The sequence below is a fragment of the Anas platyrhynchos genome, chromosome 1 (genome assembly GCF_047663525.1).
Source record: "Anas platyrhynchos isolate ZD024472 breed Pekin duck chromosome 1, IASCAAS_PekinDuck_T2T, whole genome shotgun sequence".
NCBI lineage: Eukaryota > Metazoa > Chordata > Aves > Anseriformes > Anatidae > Anas > Anas platyrhynchos.
The window spans coordinates 184,965,790-184,990,397 of NC_092587.1; the positions used below are offsets into that span (position 1 = coordinate 184,965,790).

The 24,608-nt window shown below is 48.1% G+C and overlaps 1 protein-coding gene across 5 annotated transcripts in view; it reads right to left on the bottom strand.

The window, feature by feature from the left end:
• Positions 1-665: 665 nt before the first annotated feature.
• MTUS2 (microtubule associated scaffold protein 2) overlaps positions 666-24,608 on the bottom strand; it is a 275,206-nt gene continuing 251,263 nt past the window's right edge. For 4 of the 5 annotated variants that reach the window (XM_072032648.1, XM_072032650.1, XM_072032651.1 and 1 more), the window contains 7 exons: positions 19,012-19,226; positions 13,880-13,985; positions 12,125-12,198; positions 10,827-10,925; positions 9,663-9,782; positions 7,524-7,621; positions 666-5,899 (listed from right to left, as the gene is read on the bottom strand). In XM_072032648.1, the coding sequence (XP_071888749.1) occupies positions 5,683-5,899; positions 7,524-7,621; positions 9,663-9,782; positions 10,827-10,925; positions 12,125-12,198; positions 13,880-13,985; positions 19,012-19,226 (929 nt within the window). In that variant the 3' untranslated portion in view covers positions 666-5,682. The remainder of the gene's footprint in view (positions 5,900-7,523; positions 7,622-9,662; positions 9,783-10,826; positions 10,926-12,124; positions 12,199-13,879; positions 13,986-19,011; positions 19,227-24,608) is intronic. The other variant, XR_011806475.1, reaches the window with a different exon arrangement.

A 24,608-nucleotide genomic window follows, 5' to 3' on the forward strand; every position in this document is an offset into this window, starting at 1 on the left:
CGTTGTCTGCTTAGGGATCTGTTCTGGTATTTATATTCCTTAACTTGACGTCAGCTTTTGTGGCATGTAACTGCAGCACTTGGAAGGAAGGGAAAGTCTGGGCTGGGGCCATTTTTCTTCATCTTATTTGAGGTTTCATAGGAAAAACCTTCTGTGCCCCCAGAGCCTGCACTCAGTGTGCCATTACCCGTCCCAGCCCCAGAGCCACCTGCTGCAAATCTGCTGTGGGAGTCGAGGGCTTTTTTCCCCATCTCAGGCTCCTGCAGCCCACCCTGGGCCACCTTTCAAGAGGTTTTATTGCCACTTTTTGGAGCTGTGCTGCCCTGGCACGATGTAGCCACAGGGACACGAGTGGCAGGAGGGGACAGCAGGTTTGGCTCGGGCTCCTCGTGGCTCCGTCCCCCCTCGCTTCTCTTTTGCAACCCGAAAGGTGAAAGAAAAAAAAAAAAATTGGGCTCCCTCTTTCTAGGATGATGCCCAGGACTTTGCGAATGGGTGAGTTTTTATTTTTTATTTAATTTATTTTTTTTTTCTTTTTGTTTTTTTGTCTCTGCCTCCCTGCTGATGTCTGCATGTAACACAGACGAAGCCAGGTGTGTTTGAAGACATGCAGCTGCTGCTATAACCTCGCTGTAGTGAGCAGTAGGCCTTCCCTCCTTGGAGCTTTCCTTTGTAAATAGTTGGCTCACGATTTTGTTTTGTTTTACAAGGACATTGTGTAGAGATGCAGAGCATTTCACTGTATGAGGGGGTGGGAGGAGCAGAGGAGTGATGCCTTGCTCCTAAACACAGCCTGCCTGCTCCTCTGGGGCAGGATCTGGCCCCAAGGACCGACCTTATTTTACCCTGTTTGGGTGCTCCCAGTTTGCTCCCCGCACAGGAGCCCTCCGACATGGAGCCCGCCAGCCTTTCCCCAAGGAAATCTGCCACAACAGCGCTCCCCCGAGCTAATAGTTTGGCGTAAAAAACCCCAAATGATTAGCTTTTGCTTATTTGCTTACAAATTTAATTCTCTGGTTGCTGAAAAGTCATCACCAGCTCGGTTTTGGCTTCATTTTATGTTCTTTTTGCCCCTCGGGGTGGATTTTGCCACCGGTTTGGGCGCCTGGTGTGTGCCATCCCCGTCAGGGTGCAGCAGGACGGGGAAGGGAGCCCCTCATGGCCCTGCTGCTTGGTTTTGGGGCAGGGTTTGGGAAAAAATCCTGTTCACAGGCTGTTTCGTGCCTGTGGGGAGATAACATCTCTCCTGCTGGCGCGGGGAGCAGCCGGCGATATCATGAGGGCATTCACTGCGTTGGTGTTCTGTACGATCAGCTGCTTGAGCGGTGGCGTTTTGGGTATTGCAGTGGGATTTCTCAAATTCCTGCTAGCACAAGCATTTCCACCCCCGGAAAACCGCTTACAAACGAGCTTTGTTATCAGCTGGCCCAGCGGGTAAGCGAGCACACGGGCAGCGGAGAGGGTTCGGAGGGGTGCAGGGCGCCCCGCAGCCCCCCTGCATCTCAGCACCGTCCCCTTTTAAAGGCCGCTTGTTCCCTCTTGCAGAAAAATCCTCTCTGCTTCTAAATCCTCGGGTAACCTCCCAACGCCTGCTGGGCTTGATTTTTTGGGGAGGAAGAGGGCAGGTCACCAGCTGCGGGGCTGCGGGGCGGGCAGGAGGAGGGCACCCTCCGAGGGCACGGTGCTGAGGGTGCCCAGCCGCTCGCACCGGCAGCCTCATGGGCTTTTCTCAGGGTATTTGCTGCGGGACACGGGGCCAACCTGCTCGGGGACACGCTTCGTGGCCCTGCCTTCGAGCCTCCCGTGCCAGGGGAAGGGCAAGGAGCACGGCGCTGCCCACCCCGGAGCCAGCGTGCTCCCAAATGGGTGGTGAGCGAGGGCCCTTCCTTCAGCGAGGCGATTTTTACTGACTGAAGCCATGGAAGAGTCTGTATATTTTTTATTTTTTTGAATTATTCAGCGAAGTGTATATACCTTTCCGTTGTCCGATGGTCTATTTTCCTAATGATTTCCCCCAGAATATTTCTTACAGGCGTGGTAAATAGTTTTAATGCTTGTTCCGCAAACAAATCTAAGTTTTCAATCTTTTTGGGTTTTGGGGTTTTTATTCGGTTTCGTTTGGGTTTGGTTTTCGGCTGTGTTCACGTAGCGACTGAAGCCTTAAGTTCCCCGATGTGAAATTGCCCCCGGAGCACAGCGCGAGCCCGCAGCCTACTTTTGATCCTGCTCACACCCTGTAAATACTTCTCCCCCCAACGAAGCTCTCGGAATTTGGAAATTCACTTGTAATTATGTGGTACAGCATTAAAACATTTTTTTTTTCTCGGTAGCCAAATAAATCGTGCCTGTCGTTTATCCTGATTTTTAAATCTGCCTCGCAGCTTGTTCCAGCATCCGCGGGTGAGCTGATCCCCAACCCTCAGCAGGTCTCAAAGTCCCAAACTGTGCCAAAGGTGGGCAAACGCCCTTCATCCACAAACACCAACCTCAGAGAGGTCTTTATGATGGGATTTTGCTTTGCCATTTATTCACCCCAGCTTCTGTGCACACACAAACCACCGCAGGACACACCGGGTTTTCAGGCGCCTGCCCCTTCCGTGTGCGGGCGCTCGCGTTTATTATCAGGAATATATTACACTTATCTGTACAGCGCGACCCAAATAATACAAACTCTTCCTGTACTCGTTAGCCACAGAGTAAACCAGACCACAGGGCTCCTACCGCGTGGGAACTGTACAGAGGCTCCTCGGCGTGTCCATGGGACACAAACACGCTCAGTGCAGAGACGTGAAATACCTGATTTTGCACCCGTTAGCCTTCGCCTTCCTCCCCCAAACCCCACCACCACCTCCAGCCTTTGCCCCCGTGCATTTTCCGAACCAACCCCAAGCACCCACAGACCCTTCCAGGGGGAGATGCCAGGCCTGAACTCCCAGCTCCATCTCCCAAGAGGGAAAAAGGGAGGCTGGGGTCCTCGCTCTGCCTCCCCCCTGCTCGTATTGTGCGGGGATGTCCTCGCCAGGCACTTGGCAGGCACCCTCTCCCCGAGGAAGACGAGGAAGATGTGTGTTAGGGAGGCTTAGGGAGGGCAGCGTTGGGGCCAGCCTTGCTCATGGCACGTTTTGCCTCCTCCTCCTGCCCTAAAACTCCCTCCTGCCTTCCGTCCCTCCTGCAAAATAGGGGAAGCAGCCGTGGTGGCTCTGATGTATGGGAAGTCGCCAGACCCCAAAAGCAAAGGCTGGGAGCCTGTCACTAGCAGGGTTACTCGGTGTCCCCGTCCCCTGGGAATGCCCCTGGCCCCAGAGATAAGGAGAAGCAGGAAAGAGGAATAATTATTTTTGGGGGGGAAGTAACTCTGTTCCTGGGCTTGCAGCAGCAGGAGGCACCCTCTGCGTCCCCCCAGGGAAGGTTTTCTGGATCCCCCCCAGCCAGGCAGAGCTTCTCACAGCTTTGCTAGCAATCGGGCAGCCCCCAGAGGCCACACCAAGGAAGAACCCAGTGACAGGCAGGATTGGGAGGCAAAAATCCGATGGGAAAGGGGTTGGCAACGACACCAAACGATGGTGGAGCTGGGATCGGTCCCCCTTCCCCCACCGCTGAAGCCCCACTCCCAATTCGCTGCTGGAAGCATCTCTTGCGTATGAACTTAACCCAACAAAGAGAGAAGGAAAGCACCAGAAATAGAGGAAAACAACGAAGAAGTTAAAAAAAAAAAAAAAAAAAAAGGATGGGCTTGGTGATAATACTCTCTGCTGTGTCCAGCTGGGAGAAACTCAGCATCATGGTCCCAGCCCTGGCTGTATGCTCTGATTGTGGCAGGAATACATCAGCAGAGCGAGGCACGGCGAGGCAGTCGGTGCTGCAGGTGCCCGTGCATTTAGCAAGGATGAGGGTGATGAACTCGGTGCCGGCCAGGAGGGGCTTTGTGGCTGTCGGGGTGTTACGGAGCTATTCGACTCGCAGGCCGCACTTGCAGGCCACGCTAAAAATCTAGTGCTGCATTTCAACAGCCAGCCTGTGTGGAGCGGGCTATCCTAACAAGATGCTCAACGTATCACAGTATCATGCAAAAGCCTCTACAAAAATAAATTTCTCTAAAAAAGGAGGAAAAAAAAACACACAACAAAAGGATCACCGTTACTCGTTAGCGCCGCGGCGAGGGCCACGGGCCTGTTGGTGGTGATCGAAGCTGTGTCTAGAACATAAAACCATCCCACAGCTCTCCCTTTTGTTATTATTATTGGTATTATTTTGATTGATGCTGTGGGAAATTCCCCCCCCGCTCATTGTCGGAGCCCACAAGGGCCCCGCAGCCCTTCCTGCCCCCTGTGGGCAAGCAGGGGCGATGCTCAGCCAGGGCGAGCTTTTATTTTGTTGCTTCAAGGCAGAGAAGCTAAAGGTCGTTTAGCCAGACTTTTCCATCAACCTCAGAAGTGCTCCGTAACTTTGGGTAAAATCTGGAGGTGCGAAATGATTGGGAGATATGGAAGGAAAAGGCTTTGACCCCATTTGTGCCCACGCAGTCCTATGTGCTTCAGGCCCAAGCAGGCCCCGACAGCTCGTCCTAATGCTCTTGGCCAGCAAAGGTCAAGGACCGAAGCAGCAATTTTCTCCTTCTTGCTTACGGGACTCGAAACAAATCAAAAAGGACAGTAACCTCCAAGCAGAGATTTCTGACTGTTTCCTAAACAGGTCAAGATGAAAGCCACTGAGGGTTTCGAGACTCTAAAGCTGACTCACGTTAACCACTAACCTCTCCCAGATTGACTGAAAACCTCAGGTTTCTCATCTCTGGCCTATCGCCACCCACAATACTGACTCTTGAGAGCTAAAAAGCCGTGCATGGCATGCGTATCTCATCGGGTGCTCAACGCGAAGGTGACGGTGTTCAAGGCAGTACTGTCTGGGAACTGAAAAGTCGCTGGTGTTCACGTTACGTAGAGTACCACTTGGTGGTCGCTTGGAAGGCGCTTCTACTTCTGTGTAACTTCCTTCTAGTTCGGGTATAAATATTCCTGGGAGGCTAAACAGAAATGCGTTTCGTTTAGACACAAGTCTTAGGCACGAGTTAGAAAAACTGCTGACTGTAATGAAAATAGATCAGCACTTCGTAGTATCCAAGAATATAAAAAAATGCAATTGGGAACATCTTCGACTACATATATATGTGTGTGCGTCTATCCGTAGGTATAAAGGTACAGTACATACAGGTTTATAAACACAGACACACATACGGAGATATTCACAGCCGGAACCCTATTTGTGACTACCCTGAAATACTGCAGCAGCAGCTCAGTCCGACGAACCCTTCATTCAGTATTTTCCAACTTCTGGCTCTAACCACAGTTAAAATGTGAACACATCGAGCTAAACGGTCACTACCCTAACTCGCCGCTACCCTAACTTTTTGCTATCCTTTTTTTTTTTTTTTTTTTTTAATTATTATTATTATTTTCTGCTGTCCTCTTTGCTATCCTAATCGACGTGTCAGAACCAGGAGCTCCTACGTGGGGACCCTACGGGTGCCCTGCCTGGTGTGAAGCTATGCAGCTACGGAGCATGCTTGCTAGCCACGAACCCTGGGCGCCCACGGATGGCGATGCTTCCTCGCAGGGTGAAATTCAGCAGGGTGGAAACGCGTACGAGGCAGGGGGGGGAGTCATCAGCACGACCGCTGCCGGATCATCGCCGCACGGTTTTGGCTTTGGCTGGGGAGGAGTTCCCCGACGAGCAGCGGTAGAAAGCCGTGGAGGATGCGGGCGGGGATTTGACGGGGCTCACGGCTTCTCCCCCCTGCAGCTTCCAGAGGAGCTCCTCGTTCGTCCTGCTCAGCCTCTTCTTCTCCTCCACTTCTTTCTCGACGTATTCCTGGAGGTTCGCGTTCTCCTCCGATAATTGCCTGGGGAGGGGAGCGAGACCACGCGTGAGGCTCGGCGGAGGGAAGATGGGGGTGGTAAAGGATGCTGCCCATCTCCCTCCCTGTGCCATCCCACCTTGCCCCCAGGGCTGCAGCTGAGCTGGGCACAGCTTTCTCAGGACCCCTTCACCACCACTGACCACGTTCTCCTGGCTCTTAAGATTTGGCCATTTTCCCATACAGACAGCAGAGCAAAAATTGCCTAAAAAAAAGTCTCTGCTCACTGGCACGAGAGTTTCTACCTGGGAAGGTGCCCACAAGCCTCGGTGGAGGCAGCTCGCTGCTGGGATGGAGCCCAGAGCCCTGGGGCAGCAGGCACTTGTGCTCCCTGACCGTGCTGCCCCTTGGCCAGAGCTCCTCTTCCAGGACCAGGAGGGCAAAGGTCTTCAGGGACAACCCTGACACTAAATTCTGCCCAGCTCCTTTCCTGGGCTCCTTTCCTACAGCCTGAAGCCTACAGCAGCTGCCACAGACTGCTGACTCCCTGTTCTTGTGTCATCGGACATCTCTAGGGGCATGGGGTGGTATTTCCGATCTTGTTAAAAACATTTTTAAAGGTTTTCTGCTTGTTTAGCCTAGTTTCCTACAAAAAGGGAGCTTAGGTGACCATGCCATGTGTCTGTTCCTCTCCCACTCCCCTGGAAATCTGGAACCACAAAGCAGCAGCTCACAGTCAGAGGACTGAAAGACATGAGTTGCTAGAATATTTTGGGAAGCTATTTGCCCAGCAGAGGAGAAAGAGCCTATTCATGACCCCGTTAGGGAAGCAGCTGTGGCGTGAGCTCACAGTCTAAACGGCGCGAGGAAGCCCACAGGGGAGCTCCCGCTGTAGAAATAACTCTTTTTAATTTTAAGCCTCGTGTGCTGGGAATTTGTGCTGTGTCATCTGAGGTGAGGTGTCCTGGACACTGACAAAGGCAGCTGGCACTGCCGGCATCCTTCAGCACGGCATCCTCCAGTGTCTGCACCGTGGCGGGGGGAGTCCAAAGGATCAGGAAAAAATAAAAATAAAAAATTGACTATGCACGCTGGCCTCAAATTTCATGGAAGGGAGGGTGCCCTTCATCCAGCCAGAGGCAGGTATCAGCAACCGGAGGCCAAGCATCAAACCAAGAGGCACCTGAGCCACTGTCATAGGCACGGAGAGAGTCCAGCCCTTGCAGAGCACAGCTCACCCAGCCCCAGACAGATGTCTCTAGCTGGTCTGGTGCACCAGAGCTTAAAAATTTGTTTTCCCCACTCACGGAAAGGTGACCACTTCAGTGACGTGTGTTACAGATACAGGCTCAGGTTGGAGGGACCTCAAAGGTCATCTCGTTCCATCCTCGCTGCCTCCTGACCAAAGAGGTTCATGGCAACTGGCAACTGTGATCTCAGCACCATGCCAGAACCATGAGAATGACTTTGTATAGATACGTGGCCTTACATTAAATAAGCAAACCCCGATATAAAAAGGATCTGTTAATAAAACAGGCAAATCAGGAGAAAGAAACCCTTTCAGGAGAAATACACTGAGTTTTTCTCCTTCTGAAGTAAGTGCCAGCCTAGGGCAGTTAAATCTGCAGTCTCCTTCCAAGCTGACACGGACAGCAAGTATCTCACAAACCTTGTTATGACAGTATTTTGCTCAATCCTGGCTCTGAGTTCTTCATTCTGCTGTTGCAGCACAGTGATTTTTTCTTCCAGGATTAAATTTTTTTCAGCCTGCAACAAAAGAAGTTTTCTTTTTTTTTTTCTTTTTTTTTAGAAATCCCAAAGCCTACTGCAGGAAGATTTGTCCTTTATCTTTATTTGTCCCCAGAGCAACTTCTAACATCTGTGGATGGATGGAGGTGGTCATCTTGACCGCAAATTTGACTTGGAGGTCTGACTTTATCATCCTGGTGAAGCAGGCAGGGCAGCAGCAGAGCTCTGAGGGGAGGCAGAGCTGAATGAGCCCTTATTTCTAACTGAGGAGGAGGGTCCCAGCCCAAATAAAACATCTTCCCCCATGATGCCCCCATAGTTTCCATCCCCTGGGAGCCAGCACTGCCAGAATTACAGCTCCCTGGGTCTGGGGAGGAAGGAGTTACCCACCAGGGCTGCCTTGGACTGCTGCTGCCTTTGCATGAGTGGGCTGCCCTTTGGAGACACTTCTTTCCACTGCTGACAGCATCAGCTTAAATGATTGCCTTAAACAAGACATTTACCTTACAGCTGCAATTAGGTGAAATGAATCCTCTCCCAGGAGTAGGTAGCTTGCACCTGGGACAGCCCAAGGACAGAGTTTGAGGATGTCACCAGCAGTGTATGAAAACATCACAAAGATGTTCATAAGCATGCAGCGTGGCCTCAGACGCCCTGTCTTTCTCAAGTTTTGAATTTGACATACTTTATCACCGTAGTTCTCTCTCTCTCTTTTTTATTATTATTTATTTTTTTTATCTTTTCCCCCCTGCAGTTTGAATGTTGCTGAGTCCAACACTTTTGGGAGAAAACAAGATATCGCAGGGCGACCTTATCTCTGTGTGAGCTCGGTTATTGAATTTCCCTACCTTTTAGAAAGAATCAAAATGCTGTGCACTGGGGTTAGCAATAACTCACACTTTGAGGTGGAGGCATCAGTTTTAGGCAGTGATTTCCAGCCTGTGCAAGTAACAGTAAAGAATGATGCTGATTCTCAGCCCCATCCATCCTGCCCTTGAACACCTCCAGGGATGGGGCATCCACAGCTTCTCTGGGTGCCAGGGCCTCACCACCCTCTGAGGAAGGAATTTCTTCCTAATCTCTAATCTAAACCTACCCTCTTTTAGTTTAAAACTATTCCTGCTCCCTCATGAGGCTCCCCATCTTCCAGAGCCTTTGGAGAATCCCTGTAGGTGGCTGACACTTATAAAGGTAAACCTTCAAACAGAAAGCAGCCGTACCCTTGGACCACAGTGACCCAAGTGTTTCACCGTGATAAAGGGCAGGAGCAGGGCTGAGAGCTTGTATGTGGTTAATTAGCAAAAGCAACTAAATGACCAGAAACTATGTAGGCCATTAATTATATATATATTTATATATATATATGTATTAATATATATATTTTTTCTTCAGTATAACTCTACTGTGTGTGTTTTCGGATGCTGGCTTGGCTCCAGGAACAAGGAGCACAGTTAACAAATCTCAGCTGTAAGGAGACCTTTTTCTCCACATCCACTTACTCAAGCATCTGTTCAGCAAAATAATCATCTGACTTCTCCGATTTCCCCGTAAATGGAAAGAAATCCTGCCGAACGCTGTGCTGAACCAGCTGTCCTGGCTCCCCAGCTGAGGTAATGCCTCATCCTGTCACCACGCTCTGCACTCACTGTCACTGCAGGTTATCCTGCACAAAATGAATCCCCTTTCCAATAAAAAGTGCAATTTATGGCAAATTGGGGAGTTCTTCCTCGGGGACCCATACAAGCAAAGGATAAGAAAACAGTGCAGTCTGCAGGACAACGTTACCTCAGGTTGGAGAGAGCAAGAGCATTCCTAGTGTATCGTGGGTGGGTAAAGGGATGGGAAAAGATCCCAATTTCTGAGTGAAAACCTGAGATGTTATAGTAGAAGAAGCTGTGTTTGGCAGTGGAAAAACATAACAGACATTTATGGACCCCTCTGCCTGTATCTTCCCCAACCCCAAGTGTTTTTCTCACCCCTTCTGAATTCATCTGCTGTAACCAAACTTTTACTTTTCTACTTCTGGGATGCCTCCTCTGGAGGAAAAATGACAACTCACTTGTTTTTCTAGCTCCATTATCTTCTTCTCCTGTTCGTGAATCTGATGGTTCTTCATTTCCAGAACATGCTTTAAGCTCTTCAGGTCTTTTTCTAAGTGCAGATACGGAGCTCGTGCAATCTAGGAAATAACCAGTAAGTTATATATGTTGGCCATAAATGCATCTGCAGTCATAAGGTAAAGTTTCCCTAGTCTACCCAATGGTTTAGGAGGCTCAGTGCTGTGAAAAGCAGATGCACTTGGGTCTCCCCAGCCCATCTGAACCCTCACATTGTCTCCTAGCACATCCTTTTATCCCAGACAGCCAATGGTACCTTCCTTTTGACCAGCCTCATGGCTAGAAAGATAGGATGCCACGTTATTTGGCAACTTCTTTCCTGCTCACAGCCTGGGAACTGATGAGGTGCTTTATGACTGGGCAGAGATGTTTCCTTGCAAAAAGTGCAACCATGAAATTGCAGAAAGAGCCAGATATTGGGCAAGGGGGCCGGAGGTAAAAATTTTGGTGTTCTGCCTTGCCTGCACTGCTTCATGGTGCTTGTTAGCAAGGATCAAGCCTGTGGTGGGAGAAAGAACAGTGATTCCTGTTAATATTTCTCTTCTCTGCTCAGGAACTTTGGATGTAGGGAACACTGGGATTCAGCTCACGGGCAGACGATGTGCTCTGAATGATACTGATGAATTACTGCTGCTGACTTAAGCTTTTCTGTATTTTTTTCTGACTGTAACTCACTCCAGTGAACTGTCTGGGAGTTACAGTCACTGTGACACAGCAGAATTTGTCCTTTCATGCATATTAAATACTGCAGCAGGGATGGAGGGGACTGACGCTGCCTGTTTCCCATGGCTAAGCTGGCTTCAGACAGACACCTGCACTCCTTTCCTTAGGAGTTGTCCCCTCCTGAGCAACATATTTTGGGTGAAAGGTTGGAGGGTAGAAATAAACTCAAAAGACGATTGAAAATGGCCCGAAATTGAGGTAGAGTTCTGTGTATTCAGACCTAGGCTAAGATTGTTGACTGTTCCCCAAAGCTCAAGATTTGGGGTTCTGGTTGGGGCCTGTGCCCCAGTCCCTGGTGCTGGGATCCCATTGCTAACTGTGTGATGTGTGCCACACGTAGGAGCACATATCTTGATGACTGCATAATTATAGTGGCCATCTACCTTCAGCTGTTCCTCAGTGCTTTTCTTCAAAGCCTCTTCAAACCGATCTGCTTTGGCCTTCAGAGACTGGTTCTGGAAGGTGAGGGTGTCGATCTGGTCCTGCAGGGGAGGAGAAACAGCCACACCACCAGGTTATCACCCCTCAAACACTCATACAAATCAATCTGCACTGTGAAACCACCAGGGGACCTGAACAAGGCTCAGAAACCACTGCCAGGTGGGATTTTTTTATATAAGGCCTCTTGAACATGCAGAGGGGTTTTCCACAACCCAGTGCCTCAGGGAATCCCGAAATCCTTGCAGTGCCTGCGGCTAGCTGGCTTCATGAAACGTCTCTGATGCTAAATCACCCCATCACCTCGGGATAGATAAGAACAACCATGCCCTTTCTTAAGGCAGCTGGCATTTATGCTGCAGGCATGAAAGAGCTCTTTTGTGCAGCCCCTAGAGTCCGGACCAGGCAGTAGAGATACCCTCTCCTGCTTCCTTCACCTTCAAAGGCAAAACTCCAGCCTACTCGAGGGCTTTTAGCACGATAACAAGCGATGAGGAGTTAGTGGTGTGGGCTTTGAGTGACAGCCATTTCGTCCCTAAGCTCTCCGCAGGAACAACGTGCTATTTTAAGCAACCATATTTCTGTTATCACGGAAGGCATTCCTGCTACTTTTTTACAGACCACACCTGTAAATGTCACCGTTGCTGTGAGGCCAGCACTCTCATATATTTTATGTCTGTAATTTCTAAGCTGTAGCATTACATCAGTGCTTATCAGAACTGCTGACATGCCTCAAACTGTGGAAGCTGCATGGAGGCAGTGACAATTGCTGCATGCAACACTATACACTAGCCAGGGTTAAAAAAAAAATTAAATTAATCTCTCTTTACAAAATCAAACAGGGCTCGCATTATTTGCTCTGGCATTTTCACTTGTTCACACAAAATCTCCAAATTTAGCATGAATGATGGGGACATGCTTCTGCCCTCCCCTCCCCAGGGCTGCTTCATCCAGGGAGCGAGAGCAGCAGGGAGTTATCAGAGGGGCTGGAAAAGCTGCGGTGATCTTAATTTTGCTGTTAGTGGGGTGTGAGAGATGCGATGTGCGGGGTGCACCCTGACCACAGCCAGCTTTTCCCTGTCATAGAGGGGAAAATTGTGAAAAAAACTCCTGGCTTCAGTGCTGCAAGGATCAGCAAGGTGCAAAGGATGTTTCTTAGCTTTACCCAGCTGCGTTTCCATCCCTTTAGGTTTGCCTAGCTCTGCACCATCGGTTTGGGGTGGGAAATAAGGAAACTGCTAACCTGGAGTGACAGCCGCAGCTTTTCAAAATTCTCTTTTAATTGTGTTTTTTCCAGTTCGTGGGCAGCAACCAGTTCTGCGGAAGACACACAGACATGACATTGCTTAGTGAAGTCCAGCACACCAGGATCTGAGAGCACAGAGTTGGTGAGACAAGAACAATTTAGGAAGCAATTTTAGGGCATGGAGGTTAAGGAGGAAACCAGCAGCAATATAGTACATGGTCTTGGGCAAATTGTTCTGAGGACCAAAATTTCCAGGTCTTCCAGTGATGGCAGGTACCTCTGTTTCTAGGTGACCAAATTCCGATTTTTCAGGACCACTGAGAAGTGCCAGCTCCCAGGAGCTCTGATCTGAAAAGGCTCAGTCTGAAAATGGGCAACTTACCACTTCAGAGTGAGTGTCCCCAAGTCAAGGGATTCGATATTGGATATATTGACAAGTTTGGGATGCCATTTCTTTGGGGCGATAGAGAGGGGAGCCAGCAACTCAGGTGCAAAAATGCGAATGATGGAGCTGTGACAGAGGACCTGTGAGATTTACTCCATTACTGAGCAAACTGACAGACCATGGAAACAAAAAAATCCTCTATTTATATTACATGATTAAAGGCTCCACTGCTAGAATAAGTTAGAATGGGTTTATTTATAACCAGAAGTTTGGAATTCTGAAATTCAGAATTTGGAATTCAGAACCAAAGTGGAATAAAGTTTAATATCTAACACAACTGCATGAAACTGGCATTCAGTCCGGTAGTAGCACCTTCCTTTTAGCATACGGACACCCTATTTTGTGCCTTTTCCCCCAGCCACCGTGGGGATCTGCATTGGTGATGCTGAGCCCGCAGCGTTTGCAGTGCCCCTTCCAGGCACAGGAGGGCACTCGGCACCCACAGCAGCAGCACAGGGCAGGCTTTGGACCCTAACACCTTCATAACCAGGTTTTATCATCAGAAAATACCGACAAAAACATACAGATAAGAATACCTGAATATCCTCAAGCAAGGACTTTTTTTTTTTTTTTTTTTTTGTAATTTTCGAAATGATATATTTTAATTTTATATTTGGTATTACCGACACCTTCTCTGCCTACAGGAGAGGGGAACAGGCTCTTCTCAGCTACTATTGCAATATTGCTCTCTGGATTGTGTATCTAAATGATACAGTGCACAGCTAAGCAATACTGCTCTATCTGGGGAATGTGGTGGGAAAACCTGCTAGAACTGTTCAAAATTAGGTCCTTGTGTTTCTTTGAAAAAAAAATAAGAAGAAGAAGAATAAAAAAAATGAAGGCAGATTGTACAGATGAGTGATAAATGTCAAGCTAACATGTGCAAAGATGTGTTTAGACACTGAAATTTGGTGCAGCATCAAATCCCACAGAAAAAACATAGGAAAAAATAAGGACACCAGTGCTGATGTGCAGACTTGCAGCAGCGTGGCTCTGCTCTGCTCAGCACGGCCGGGCTTTCATTGGTGAAAACAACGATTCCTGTTTTCAGAAGCAGTGTAGACATCTGAGCACTGATATTGAGGGGTGTTAAATGAGCTCCAGCCTCCTGATTAGGCACGCTGGCTCTTGAGAAAAGCCTGTTGGTGAAGTGAGGTGGAATCTGGACTCCGTGCTCAGCAACCCATGCAGGTCTTTGTCCCAGAGACCCCTCAGACACTCTCAGGTGCAAGTCAGATGCTGTATGCACTGCCTAAACCCCGTGGGCCACCCGGCATGAAAGCACCAGAGCAAGACAAATCGCTTACCTCGAATCTCGCAGTCGTGCTCGTCCTGCAGCACCGTGATGGCCAAGGTGTGGTTGTTTTCCAGCTGCAACACCGCAGCGTCGTGGGCAGCTGTGATATCGGCCACCTGTTGCAACGACAGCAAGCAGAGACACGGGCACACAGTTAGACATGCTGTGGCACACTGACAAGCCACTGCTGGGCAGCTGCAGTGAGCTGGCAACAGAAAAAGGATCCCAGCACACAAACCAGTCTTATTCATTGCAAAGGCAGCATGTTGACCCCTGGAGTGGTAGCGTGTAGTCGCAGCTACTTGTGTTATCGCTCTTTCAACTTACCAGTAGTGGATGAGGTGCATAAGAAGGCACAAGGTATAAAACGCCCTTAAGTGAAAAAAGGAAATGTTGAAAAATCTGATCAATCTATTAACCTAAATGATATTCATAACCTGACTCCCTCTGATGGTCAGAGAAACTTGCTTGGTTCTGAGGAATCCTGGTTTTGTCTTTGCGGCTCTCTGCTGCCATGAATTTTATGGCCAGGTTGTGAATTAACTTCCATGGAAAGTGCCTATGAATTATTTATAGTTGTAAAATATTTATGTCTGGAGAAACATTGAAATTATCGTCAGTGAGTGTATAAAATGAATCGCAATCTATCATCCTTTTACTGCAAAACGAGCATCCCACTAAGCCATCAGGACCTAAATTACAACATCCTCCTGAAGCACGGATTTTGAGTCCATGTCCAATAAACAGATGAAAGATGTGACAGCACCTTTTTCAATCCAGGCACAAGAGTTTTCAGGTTGGTGTGGAAGTAACCTGGATGCCAGTGAAGACAGACAGCTTTTTTCTGATCTCTACTGAGGCCAGAAAGTGGTCCTACTGCCACAGACTGCCGCACACCATACCTCAAACATCACAGGAGCAGGGGATGCGGTTGCCAGAGGGCCGTGGGCAGCCTGTGCTCCTGTGTCCCGATGGGTTTGGGACTTCTCCATGATGCTGTTTGTTACAGGACTTGGCTAAAGGCAGAGCGAAATCCCTAGTTATGGTGTTATGATTTGTCTCACTAAAGAAAATGCAGTCAGAGGCTGCGATCTAGGTTAAGCCAATGGTTCAACACCCACAAAGGCAAATGAAGTATGAAGTGGCTCATAGAAGTGTGCTTTTATTTTTTCAAGTCCTCTTGTCAAATTGCACATGCTCATATTTTTGAAGGACCAGAGGTGATAACAGACAAATACACATACAAGACCAAGGACTTTAAATTCTGAGTGTGTGAGAAAGACCCCACACTCACAGGGGGTCAGCAGCTGTCCAAGAGGAAACAAAATGGGATTGCCAGCTCTGAAAAGAGGGGAATGACTTCAGGAAGGCCTTGAAGTTCACCTCCAGTTCCTTGGGGTTTCAGGTAACCTCCAGAGCCATTTCTGAGAGCTACCCATTGATGACCGGATTTGCTTTTCCAGGTTTTGTAATCGCAGTGGTTTTATTCCCGATGCTGAAGGCATTATCTGTGATATCTGGCAATGCAGAGAGTCAAGCTGTTCTACTTTTAGAAATAAACAGCTGTTCATTGCAAAGCCACTCCACTTTAGACAGTTTTGTTTTTTTTTTTTGTCCACTGTTATAATAATGGTAGACACTCAGCCAAGCACATCTTGACTGGAATAAATTATTTCCCTGCATTTAACCGTCAAACACATGTGTTGGATTACCCGACAGAAGCACCATTTCCAATCAGATTGGAGAAGGCATTCTCTTAGAACGAAAAACAGGCACTGAACATGAGATTTAAAATGATACAAACTCATTTTCAGAATACCATGGGAGACAACTCGGTGGTGGAGTTCACAACACAAGGTGGGGCTCATCTTGCTGAGCTGTTGCATGGAAGAGCAGGGCAAGGGGTGGTTAGATCACTCAGCGGGATGCTGACGGGATATGAACTCTCACTTGACTTCTCCCCAAGCACAACATCCTCATTTAGGATGTCTGCATGCCTCATGAGCCTTGCCACGCTCTTCACCTTGCCCTTGCTTAAGTCTTTTTTCGTGCACTAATTGCTCCTCGGCTCAGCAGCACCCCATAGGAACGATTATGCTCAGCTCTGATGCCCTCGGAAGGTGAAGGGGTCTCCTTTCTCTGCCACCATCCTTGGCAGGTTATTTATCTATAAGGCCAATTAAATAGGTTCCAGTTTTCAAATGGACTCCAGGGATTTTTCTGTCTTCTGTGTGTTTTATACTCCCATACCAAATGACTCCTTTAATCTTCCAGCGTGACCCCCCGCCTGCAGTTTTTCATAGCAAACAGTCTGCTTGGCACCTGGAAGCAGATCCCTTGCGTCTCACTCCAGCTCTGCCACTAACTCACTCTGTAGGCTTGATCAACTCAACAAAACACTGTGTCATAGCGTCTCCTGGCTATAGAAAGAAGTTTAGCTAGGATTTTTAAGGATTAAACCAAGAGTTGGCTTTGGTGGGAGAAGTTCAATAGTGAGGACAACAAGACAGTTTGAGCTGAGCAGCTCAAGTGAGAAACATTGGCCAGCCAGGAGCACAGATTTATGTTTCCGATTTTGCCCTCAGTTGCAAGGAGGACAGAGAAGTATCAGGATGCATTGGCACACCTGGTCAGTGATCAGTACGGAAGGACTCTTGTCCCTAGAGCAGCCTTGTGTGTTTTTTGCTATGCCCAGAGCCAGGGGCTTCTCCTCTCCAGAGGGTCAGCTCTGTGAGTGGAGCAGGGGATGAAGAACCACGGATTACAAACCCTCTGGGTCTGTAGCTGTTAGGGATCCTTATGTCTCAGGCAACGTGGTTTGTAGGCTAGCAGAATTCTTCTTAACCTCTTCAAGGGCAGCGAGGCCAAGAAGTGCTGCAGGTGAGCAGCTTTCCAACCAGCCCTGTCAACCTTTCCAACCAGACAGAGGTGTACAGCTGAGTATGAATTAGGAGGAAAAAACTATTAAAACTCATCATGAGATGCTGGAGGAACCACGGGTTGAAAAGACAGAGGTACCAGGGTATCCACAACAGTGGTTTCAAAGCAGTGGAGAGAAATGTTTGCAATATCTCCTGTAATTCTGGGAACAAAGAGTTGTGGAGCTTACCAAAGGACTGGAGGAGGGACAACATTTACCCCTCAGAGGGAAAAATGTGATTCCATTGCTTCAGTGTGGTGATTTATAGGACCACAATAGATGGGAAGATTAGAAAAACGAGCATACTGATAGACAGGTCCTGCTGTGACTCGTGTAACCCACACTTACAGTGATCAGCCTGAGGGGGAAAAAAAAATCACCATCCATCCTTGTGGTCCTGGAGCCTGACGGAGCACTTCAAAGAGGAGCAGAGGCAAAAAATTAGCTAGCAGAACAATTTCATTCATAAATGCTAATGCCTCATGAGCCAGGAGGGGCAAGGCTTGCAGCTAGAGCTAGTATCTCTGGAAAGACCATCAGGCACACTGACACAGTGAAGGGACAAAAAAAAAAACAAATCTTATGGGAACACCACTCCTCCTTCATACCAGAAACTAAGGCAGAAAATCTGAGGGGTTTGCAAGAAAACCATCCTTCATAAACTGAAACGAGAACCAAGAGGCATGGCTCAGCACAGATGCTATACACTTATAAAGAAAGATTTTGAAAACTCTCGTTTAGGGCACAAGGAACTATTTTAAAGCATCTTCTTACACATCTTTAAAAATCAATGCACTAACAGAAAAAGGCAGTTCGTCCAGGAGAGAAGAGCCCAGTTACACAAAGCCTTTGTGTTGCACTCTACAAGCTCTGCAAATCAATAGCAACTAACAGGCACAGCAATTAAAATGGATAAAATCCAGAGAGAGTGCTTCAGTCTCCCCCACAGAGGAACCAACCCAAATCCTTACACAGGAGAAAGAAGAAACAGCCTCAAAAAAAGACATTTGCTGGAATCAGCTGTCAAAGATTACAAGTCCATTGATGGCAGAGCAAACAAAGAAGAACCCAGCCAGCATCTTGGGGTGGGAGCTCTGAGGAGAGGAGGTTTTGCTGACAGCTCCTTTGTGAGGGAAAGCTACAAAGGAGGCTGTAACACAGCTCTGCTGCACAGAGCCCAGCTGCACGCAGAGCTCCTGTCCCCTCTGCCGTCATGGTGGCACCTGGGGCAGCAGGGACATGGGCTGGGATGCCGTGTGTCTGTCTGTGTCTGTCTGTGTGTGTGTCTGTGTGTCTGTGTGACTGTGCTGTGCCCAGCCCTGCTGTACCATTGGCATTAGGCAGTAAATCTAGCACCAGGCAGCCACGGCACCAGTGACATAAAACTGTCATCATCTTGGTTTCTATTTGTGCTCCCATCCCAGGAGTTTTACAGTACATCAAGTACAGGGAGTAAATGGTGTCATCTCCCTTTTTAACAAATGCTTGAGCTTAAAGGCCCTGGGCTGCAGTCTCTGCTGTGCTCCAGATTGATGCTTTCCCCTCCACTGAGCTCAGTGCAGGGTAGCCCCTTCTTCTGGTTCTTGGAGGAGCTTCAGCTACAGCAGCACAGTGGTGCACCAGCCTCTACCTCTTAAACCCACTAAATTAGCTTGGGCACAGGCTCAGCTGATGCAGATGGTTTGCTTCCAAGCCCAGAGCAAGGCCTGTCACCATCCTTGGTGGGGGGAACAGCATGGAGCATGCCTGTGCTCTGCGCCTGCTGTCTGCGCTCCTTGGCCATGGACAGGGTGAGAGCAGCAACCATGGAGCCTTGGCTCTAAAATGCACACTGGAGCCACCCTGTGCCCACAGAACGTGTGGACATGAAGCCTTTTCCTAGTAAAAATACAATTAAAGTAGCTGTACGTGGGAGCTTCCTACATATAGGAAGCAAAGCAGGAAGAAATGCTTGGTGTGTACCATTTATGGCATTAGATTTAATATTGGAGTAGAAATCTTGATACCTGGAATGCCTCACCTGCTTGATATTTAGGCTATGTGTTACATGGGTCCCACCACTTCACTATACCACTACCTGTATTTGAAATAACAAGGGGCAGGGCTCTGCTGCCCTTACCTCTGCGTATAGCAGACTCTTGTTCAACCATTGGTTTCATATGAATTGACTAAAATAAGTGGAATGGGGAGCAAGTATGTGTGGGGAACAGGTTGGAACTGACCTGGTGCTGATGCTGGGACTTGACCCGCTCCAGCTGCAGCCTGTGCTGCTCCTGCAGACTCTCCATCGTGGCGCTGTACTCCTCCCGCAGCCGCTGCTCCAGCACCTGCAGCTCCTCCCGCTGCTGCCAGAGAAGCTTCCTCGCCTCCTCCTCGAAGCGCCTCTCCAGCTCCTCCTTCTCGCTCTGTAGTTTCTTCCATCTTGCTGTGTTGAGGGCTGAGGACACCAGATCATACAGTCAGTGAGTGGTGGCACCGGCTCTGTGCAGCGCTGAGCACAGTGGTTCACCAGCCATAAACAGGCTCTCACAGATCCGTCTCTGCCTCCCACAGACCCTTCTCTGCCCCCCTCCCTCCAACACACATACACACAAGCATTTATTTAAACAGAGGCACTGGCAGAGTCCTGCAAAATCCCTCGCAAAGCTGGGATCTGGTTACAAATAATAATGATAATCATAAAAAGCAGGGAACTCCATGGACTTCCATCCCTCTGCAGGGATGTGCTCTCCTGGCCAGCACAGTCTTGGATTTGTAAATCAAGTCTCTGGGGCTTCTACTTTGTCTTGGATGCCAGAAATGTCATGTGAGACAATCACTTGACACAAAGCCTTTCATCTGTGGTACAAGATTTTCCTTATCTCATCCTCTCAAGACATGGCCTTTGCCAAGGGATTGGCCAAGCAGAAAATCCCAGGGTTCTTGGAGCATTTTGTGCACATTATCTGGGGAATATCATTGGTCACTTGACTGAAAGATGTATCTCATGCGTCCCATTTTCCATGTGTTAGAAGTTTCTCACTCCATAGGCCGGTCTCTTACACCAGCTCCATCAAGAACCTCTTAAAACCATTAATGCACACTTGTAAACATTTTTATATTCAAACCGCTATCTTGTGTGCTCCATGGAATCAGAGAGCACACAGGAAAGGCAATTAGGAAGTGTGAATTTTTTACTCTTAAGCTAACCCAGTGACCATGTCTCTAAACTCACAAGAGCATCTATAACTTGTTTCAGGAGGTGCAACTCCAACAGTTCCATCATGCCAGGCATGTTCAGTCTGTTTCCCCATTTTTTCCCTCCCCTATATCGTTCTCTGAGTCCCAGGATAGCAGTCCTACAGAGTGCTCCTCAGCTTCTTACTTTGCCACTGAATGGTTGTAACCAATTCAGATACAGAAGGCTTGATACAAGTTGGGCAAGGTCAGATGGACTGCATTTAGAGAGCAAATCTGCTCATTTGCAAAGATCCAACAGGTAAGAAGTGAATAAAATAATCATAACCATAACATTCAGAACAACACTAGGGATAAAGACATGTTTTAAATAGCACTGCTAGACCTTTTTTTATGATTTAGACCCATAGCTGGTTTAGCAAAATGTTAAGCTTTCAAATATGCTGTCATCCCCTTTCTATGGCATCAGACTAAGCTTTACTCTGCAATGGCACAGCCTCACCTCAAGTACTATGTGTAGTTTTGGGCACCGCAGTATAAAAATGGCATAAAACTATTAGAGAGTGTCCAAAGAGGGTTGCAATGGTGATGAAGGGTCCAGAGGGGAGGATGTATGAGGAGCAGCTGAGGTCCCTTGGTTTGTCCAGCCCTGAGCAGAGCAGGCTGAGGGGAGGCCTCATGGCGGCCTGCAGCTCCCTCACGAGGGGAGCGGAGGGGCAGGCGCTGAGCTCTGCTCTCTGGGGACAGCGACAGGACCCGAGGGAACGGCATGGAGCTGGGACAGGGGAGGGTCAGGCTGGGGGTTAGGGAAAGGGTCTGCACCCAGAGGGTGCTCGGGCACTGTGACAGGCTCCCCAGGGCAGTGGTCACAGCACTGAGCCTGCTGGAGGTCAAAGAATGTTTGGACAGCGCTCTCAGACACATGGTTTGGTTTTCGGGTGGTCCTGTGTGGAGCCAGGAGTTGGACTCAATGGTCCTCTTAGGTCCATTCCAACTCAGGATATCCTATGATTAAGCTCACTTTTACAGGATAGCAACCATTTGTCTAAGTTGCGTACTACTGCGACCACAGCTCATATTAGCTGTATCCATGCAAGCTACTTTGGGCACCCAAGCTAACCATCCCCTTTCCCACACAGCTATTTCTCATCTTGTTTTCAGCTCTGCTTCCCCACTTAGTGGCCGGCAACACTCAAACTTCTTCAGTATGTCTAGACAGATATCACTGCTGTGGTCCTGTTCTGACCCTGACATTTTCCGGAGCAGTAAAATGGAAGCTGTGCCCCTGTCAGGCTCCCCCTACTCCTTATAGAAAGGGAGAGAAGTGAGGCTGAACCAGTGAGCTTAGCACAGCAGCAGTGGTATGTAGAAATCTTTCCCACCTGCCTCATACCTGAACTGGAACAGCTGTAATGTATGTACTTATTAGCTGAAATGGCCTGTCCCTTGGCCATTTGGATTTTAGCTGTACACCGTCTCTCTTTCTTTTGCATTAGCAGTTTTCCTTGGTGTGCAAAGCTACCACGGAGCTGGAGGACAAAGGGTAAAGCTTGCAGTTCTGGATTCAGAATAATTGAAACTTACTCAGGCTTTAAATTGGAGCTGTAATGAAACCTGTCTCTCTGCAGCCTCTCTAATGAGATTACCCAGTGCACAGGGAGGGCAGGCAATGAAGTGGCATGTTCCAACCAAAAGAAAGTCAATCTGAAACGCTTTCCAGAACCTGAAACGCTTTGCGTAACCTGAAACACGCCTTGCAAATCAAACCCTGATGTAGATGCAAAACAGAAGAGCAAAGTGGGAAAAGTGTGTCGGTGTGTCATTTACCCCAAAATGCTAATGGAGACAGGTAATGAGGCAACGTCCCAGGAAATTTGCCCTATGCTGAGTATAAAACACCTTTAACCATAAGGAATGTTCCCTACCACTGTCTCCCAGATCTAGACCTTGTGCATGAGGTGGAAAGACTGAACCTTCTTAGACAGGAGAAGGTCTCCTGGGTCTGGGTCTGCTGGGACAGGAGGAGCAGAGGGAGACACTCATGCAGACAAACACAAGGTCTGTGCCTCTCTTATCTGTCTTGGGAGCAGATAATGGCATGGGAGAGCCTGCCATGCTGGAGCCAGCTTTTAATCAGACTGAATCAAACTGAGGCCTGAACAGAAGTTCTTCTAATTTTGCTGGAAAATGGTGAATTTTGCTTTCAGACATCTGGAAATAGATACTGTAAAACTGAGTTCCTTTCGTGGAAGAAAAAAAATCAGTAAGAAAAGTTGTATCTATTCAATACCAGCGTGGAAGAAAAGGCACAGGACAAGCAGGATGCAACTGCTACCAGCTGCTGTTGAGAAGAGTTAACAGCCTGGTTTTCTTTTTCCTTCTCTGTAGGTATTTCAATTGCTGCTTACACGCTGGAAATGACTCTAACAGAAAATGGCATTTCCCAGGATTGCAGCCATGCTGGGTTACACGAGAGCAGCTGCCATTGCCTCCCTGCTCCCCGAGCTGGTCGTTTCCCTGCCTCATTACACTGCACAACAGATGAGCAAAACCCATTTCAGGCCAGGCTGGGAAGGTGAGGGAAAGGGAGATGTCACTAATGGACTGATCCTCCTGCACAAAGCCAGCCTGAGCTGCAGCCCAGCCTCTTTGCCTTCCGCAGGGTAAGCCCCATGGGAACTGGGGGGCTGATGTCATGCGTACCGGGACCGGCTACTTCTGACATGAGAAATGGGCTCTTCATCCGAAAGTGATAGCAAACCATGCAGGCTGTATTCTTACTTCTGACCCTTAGCCACAGGGTCACGACAAATCACAGAGCCCTCGCTCAGGCTGTCTCCTCTGATCAGGAGGCACATCCAGAGGGAGCTGGTGCACGGGCTTTCAAACTCTTGCAGATTCAGAGAGTAGAGGTTTTAAACTCAGCGTCTGATCGTCTTCCATTCATCCAGGCATTTATGCATCTCCAGACCGTTCTCCACTCACTTCACATGTCATTTGTCTGACAGCAAAGGAACACGTAATTCTGGCATTTAATTTCCATTAGTTTGAGGGGAAACAGAAGGTGTTCAAAACCTCTTTATTCCAGGAGTCTCAGTGCTGCAGCTGAAAAGTACTTATATTTATAATTTATAAAGATGGGTATCTAGAGTATAGAACAATTGCTTGTAGTGTTTTTCTAGCCTTGTTATTTCTAGCAAAATACGTGAGGAAATCTTATTGCATAAAATAACAAGTCCCTCAGTGTTTATATAGCCGTAGACACACACAATCCTCCCTGGGCTGAGAAGGGAGGAGCACTTTCTTATTTCATTGTGTGCTGGTTTCAGATGAGGTCTGTTACTTTACAGCTGTGCTAGAGGTAAAGGTGGATGGTGTTATCTGAACCTAAATACCTTGCCTGGGTCCAGAAGGGTACAGGGCTCTATAGGCTGTGTTTTACACATGTGGATGTCTGAGATTCCTTGGGGTGTCTTAAACAGCACTTGTCTCCCATATGTGACCTCAGCGTCTGACGCCTAAAATGAGCTTTGACACTTAGCTCATATGCAAATGTTTGAAATTAGGTGAATAATTGTGATTAGAGAGACACTCCTGGACATTAACCTGCCAGAGATGGATCACCCTCAACTCTTCTCTCTTCATTGACTTTATGGGAAACCATGAGAACTAACCTACAGCAGACATCCAACTTTGCCCTATCTGAAGCCAGGTGAGATGGATCCTCATACACAAGATCCACCACTGTTATTATTTAAGCAGTGATTTTATCTACCAAACAAAATTTCTTTAAAAATGCACTCTGACTCCTCTGAACATGATTATATCTCATGGTTTCATTGCTTTGTGCACCAGAATCCTGCAATCAGTTTCTGTTGAAGCCATGAGACACTATGTGCTTTCAAGACAAGGCACATTCAGCCCTTAAATAATATTTCTTAATTAGAGCTATTGTCTAAACAACTAAACATTGGACAAACCACCTGTACCAACCCTGACTAGTCAAGCCTAATTTTACTGATTCATCCAGACATTTGCATCTGTGAATTTTACATGGTGAACGTACACATGAGAAATCTGGAATTTCTGACCAACGCCCATGCTGTTCATCTGGGCTGATTAACTTTAAGTGAACGAGAGACTGCTTATCAAAGTGACTGAGACAAGTCAGAACCACAACTTCATTGCAGTGAAAATAACCAATTAAAACTACCCAAAAAAGACCTGAGAACTTTTCAACAAGTATTCTGAAAAACAGAAGAAAAGGTAAAATTATGATACCACAATGCTGCCTCAAACCTCCCCTGGACTGAATCTGCTTGCTTAAAACATGTACTCCCCCACTGCATGGTACAAAGACAGGCTGAGGGTGTTGGGGTTGTTCAGCCTGGAGAAAAGAAGGCTTTGGGGAGACCTTACAGTGGCCTTCCAGTACCTAAAACAGGCTGCAGGAAAGCTGGGGAGGGACTCTTCATCAGTGGAGTGGTGGGACAAAGAGGAATGGTTTTAAACTAAAAGGGGGTAAGTTTAGGTTAGATATTAGGAGAAAATTCTTTACTCAGAGGGTGGTGAAGCCCTGGCACAGGCTGCCCAGAGAAGCTGTGGATGCCCCATCCCTGGAGGTGCTCAAGGCCAGGCTGGA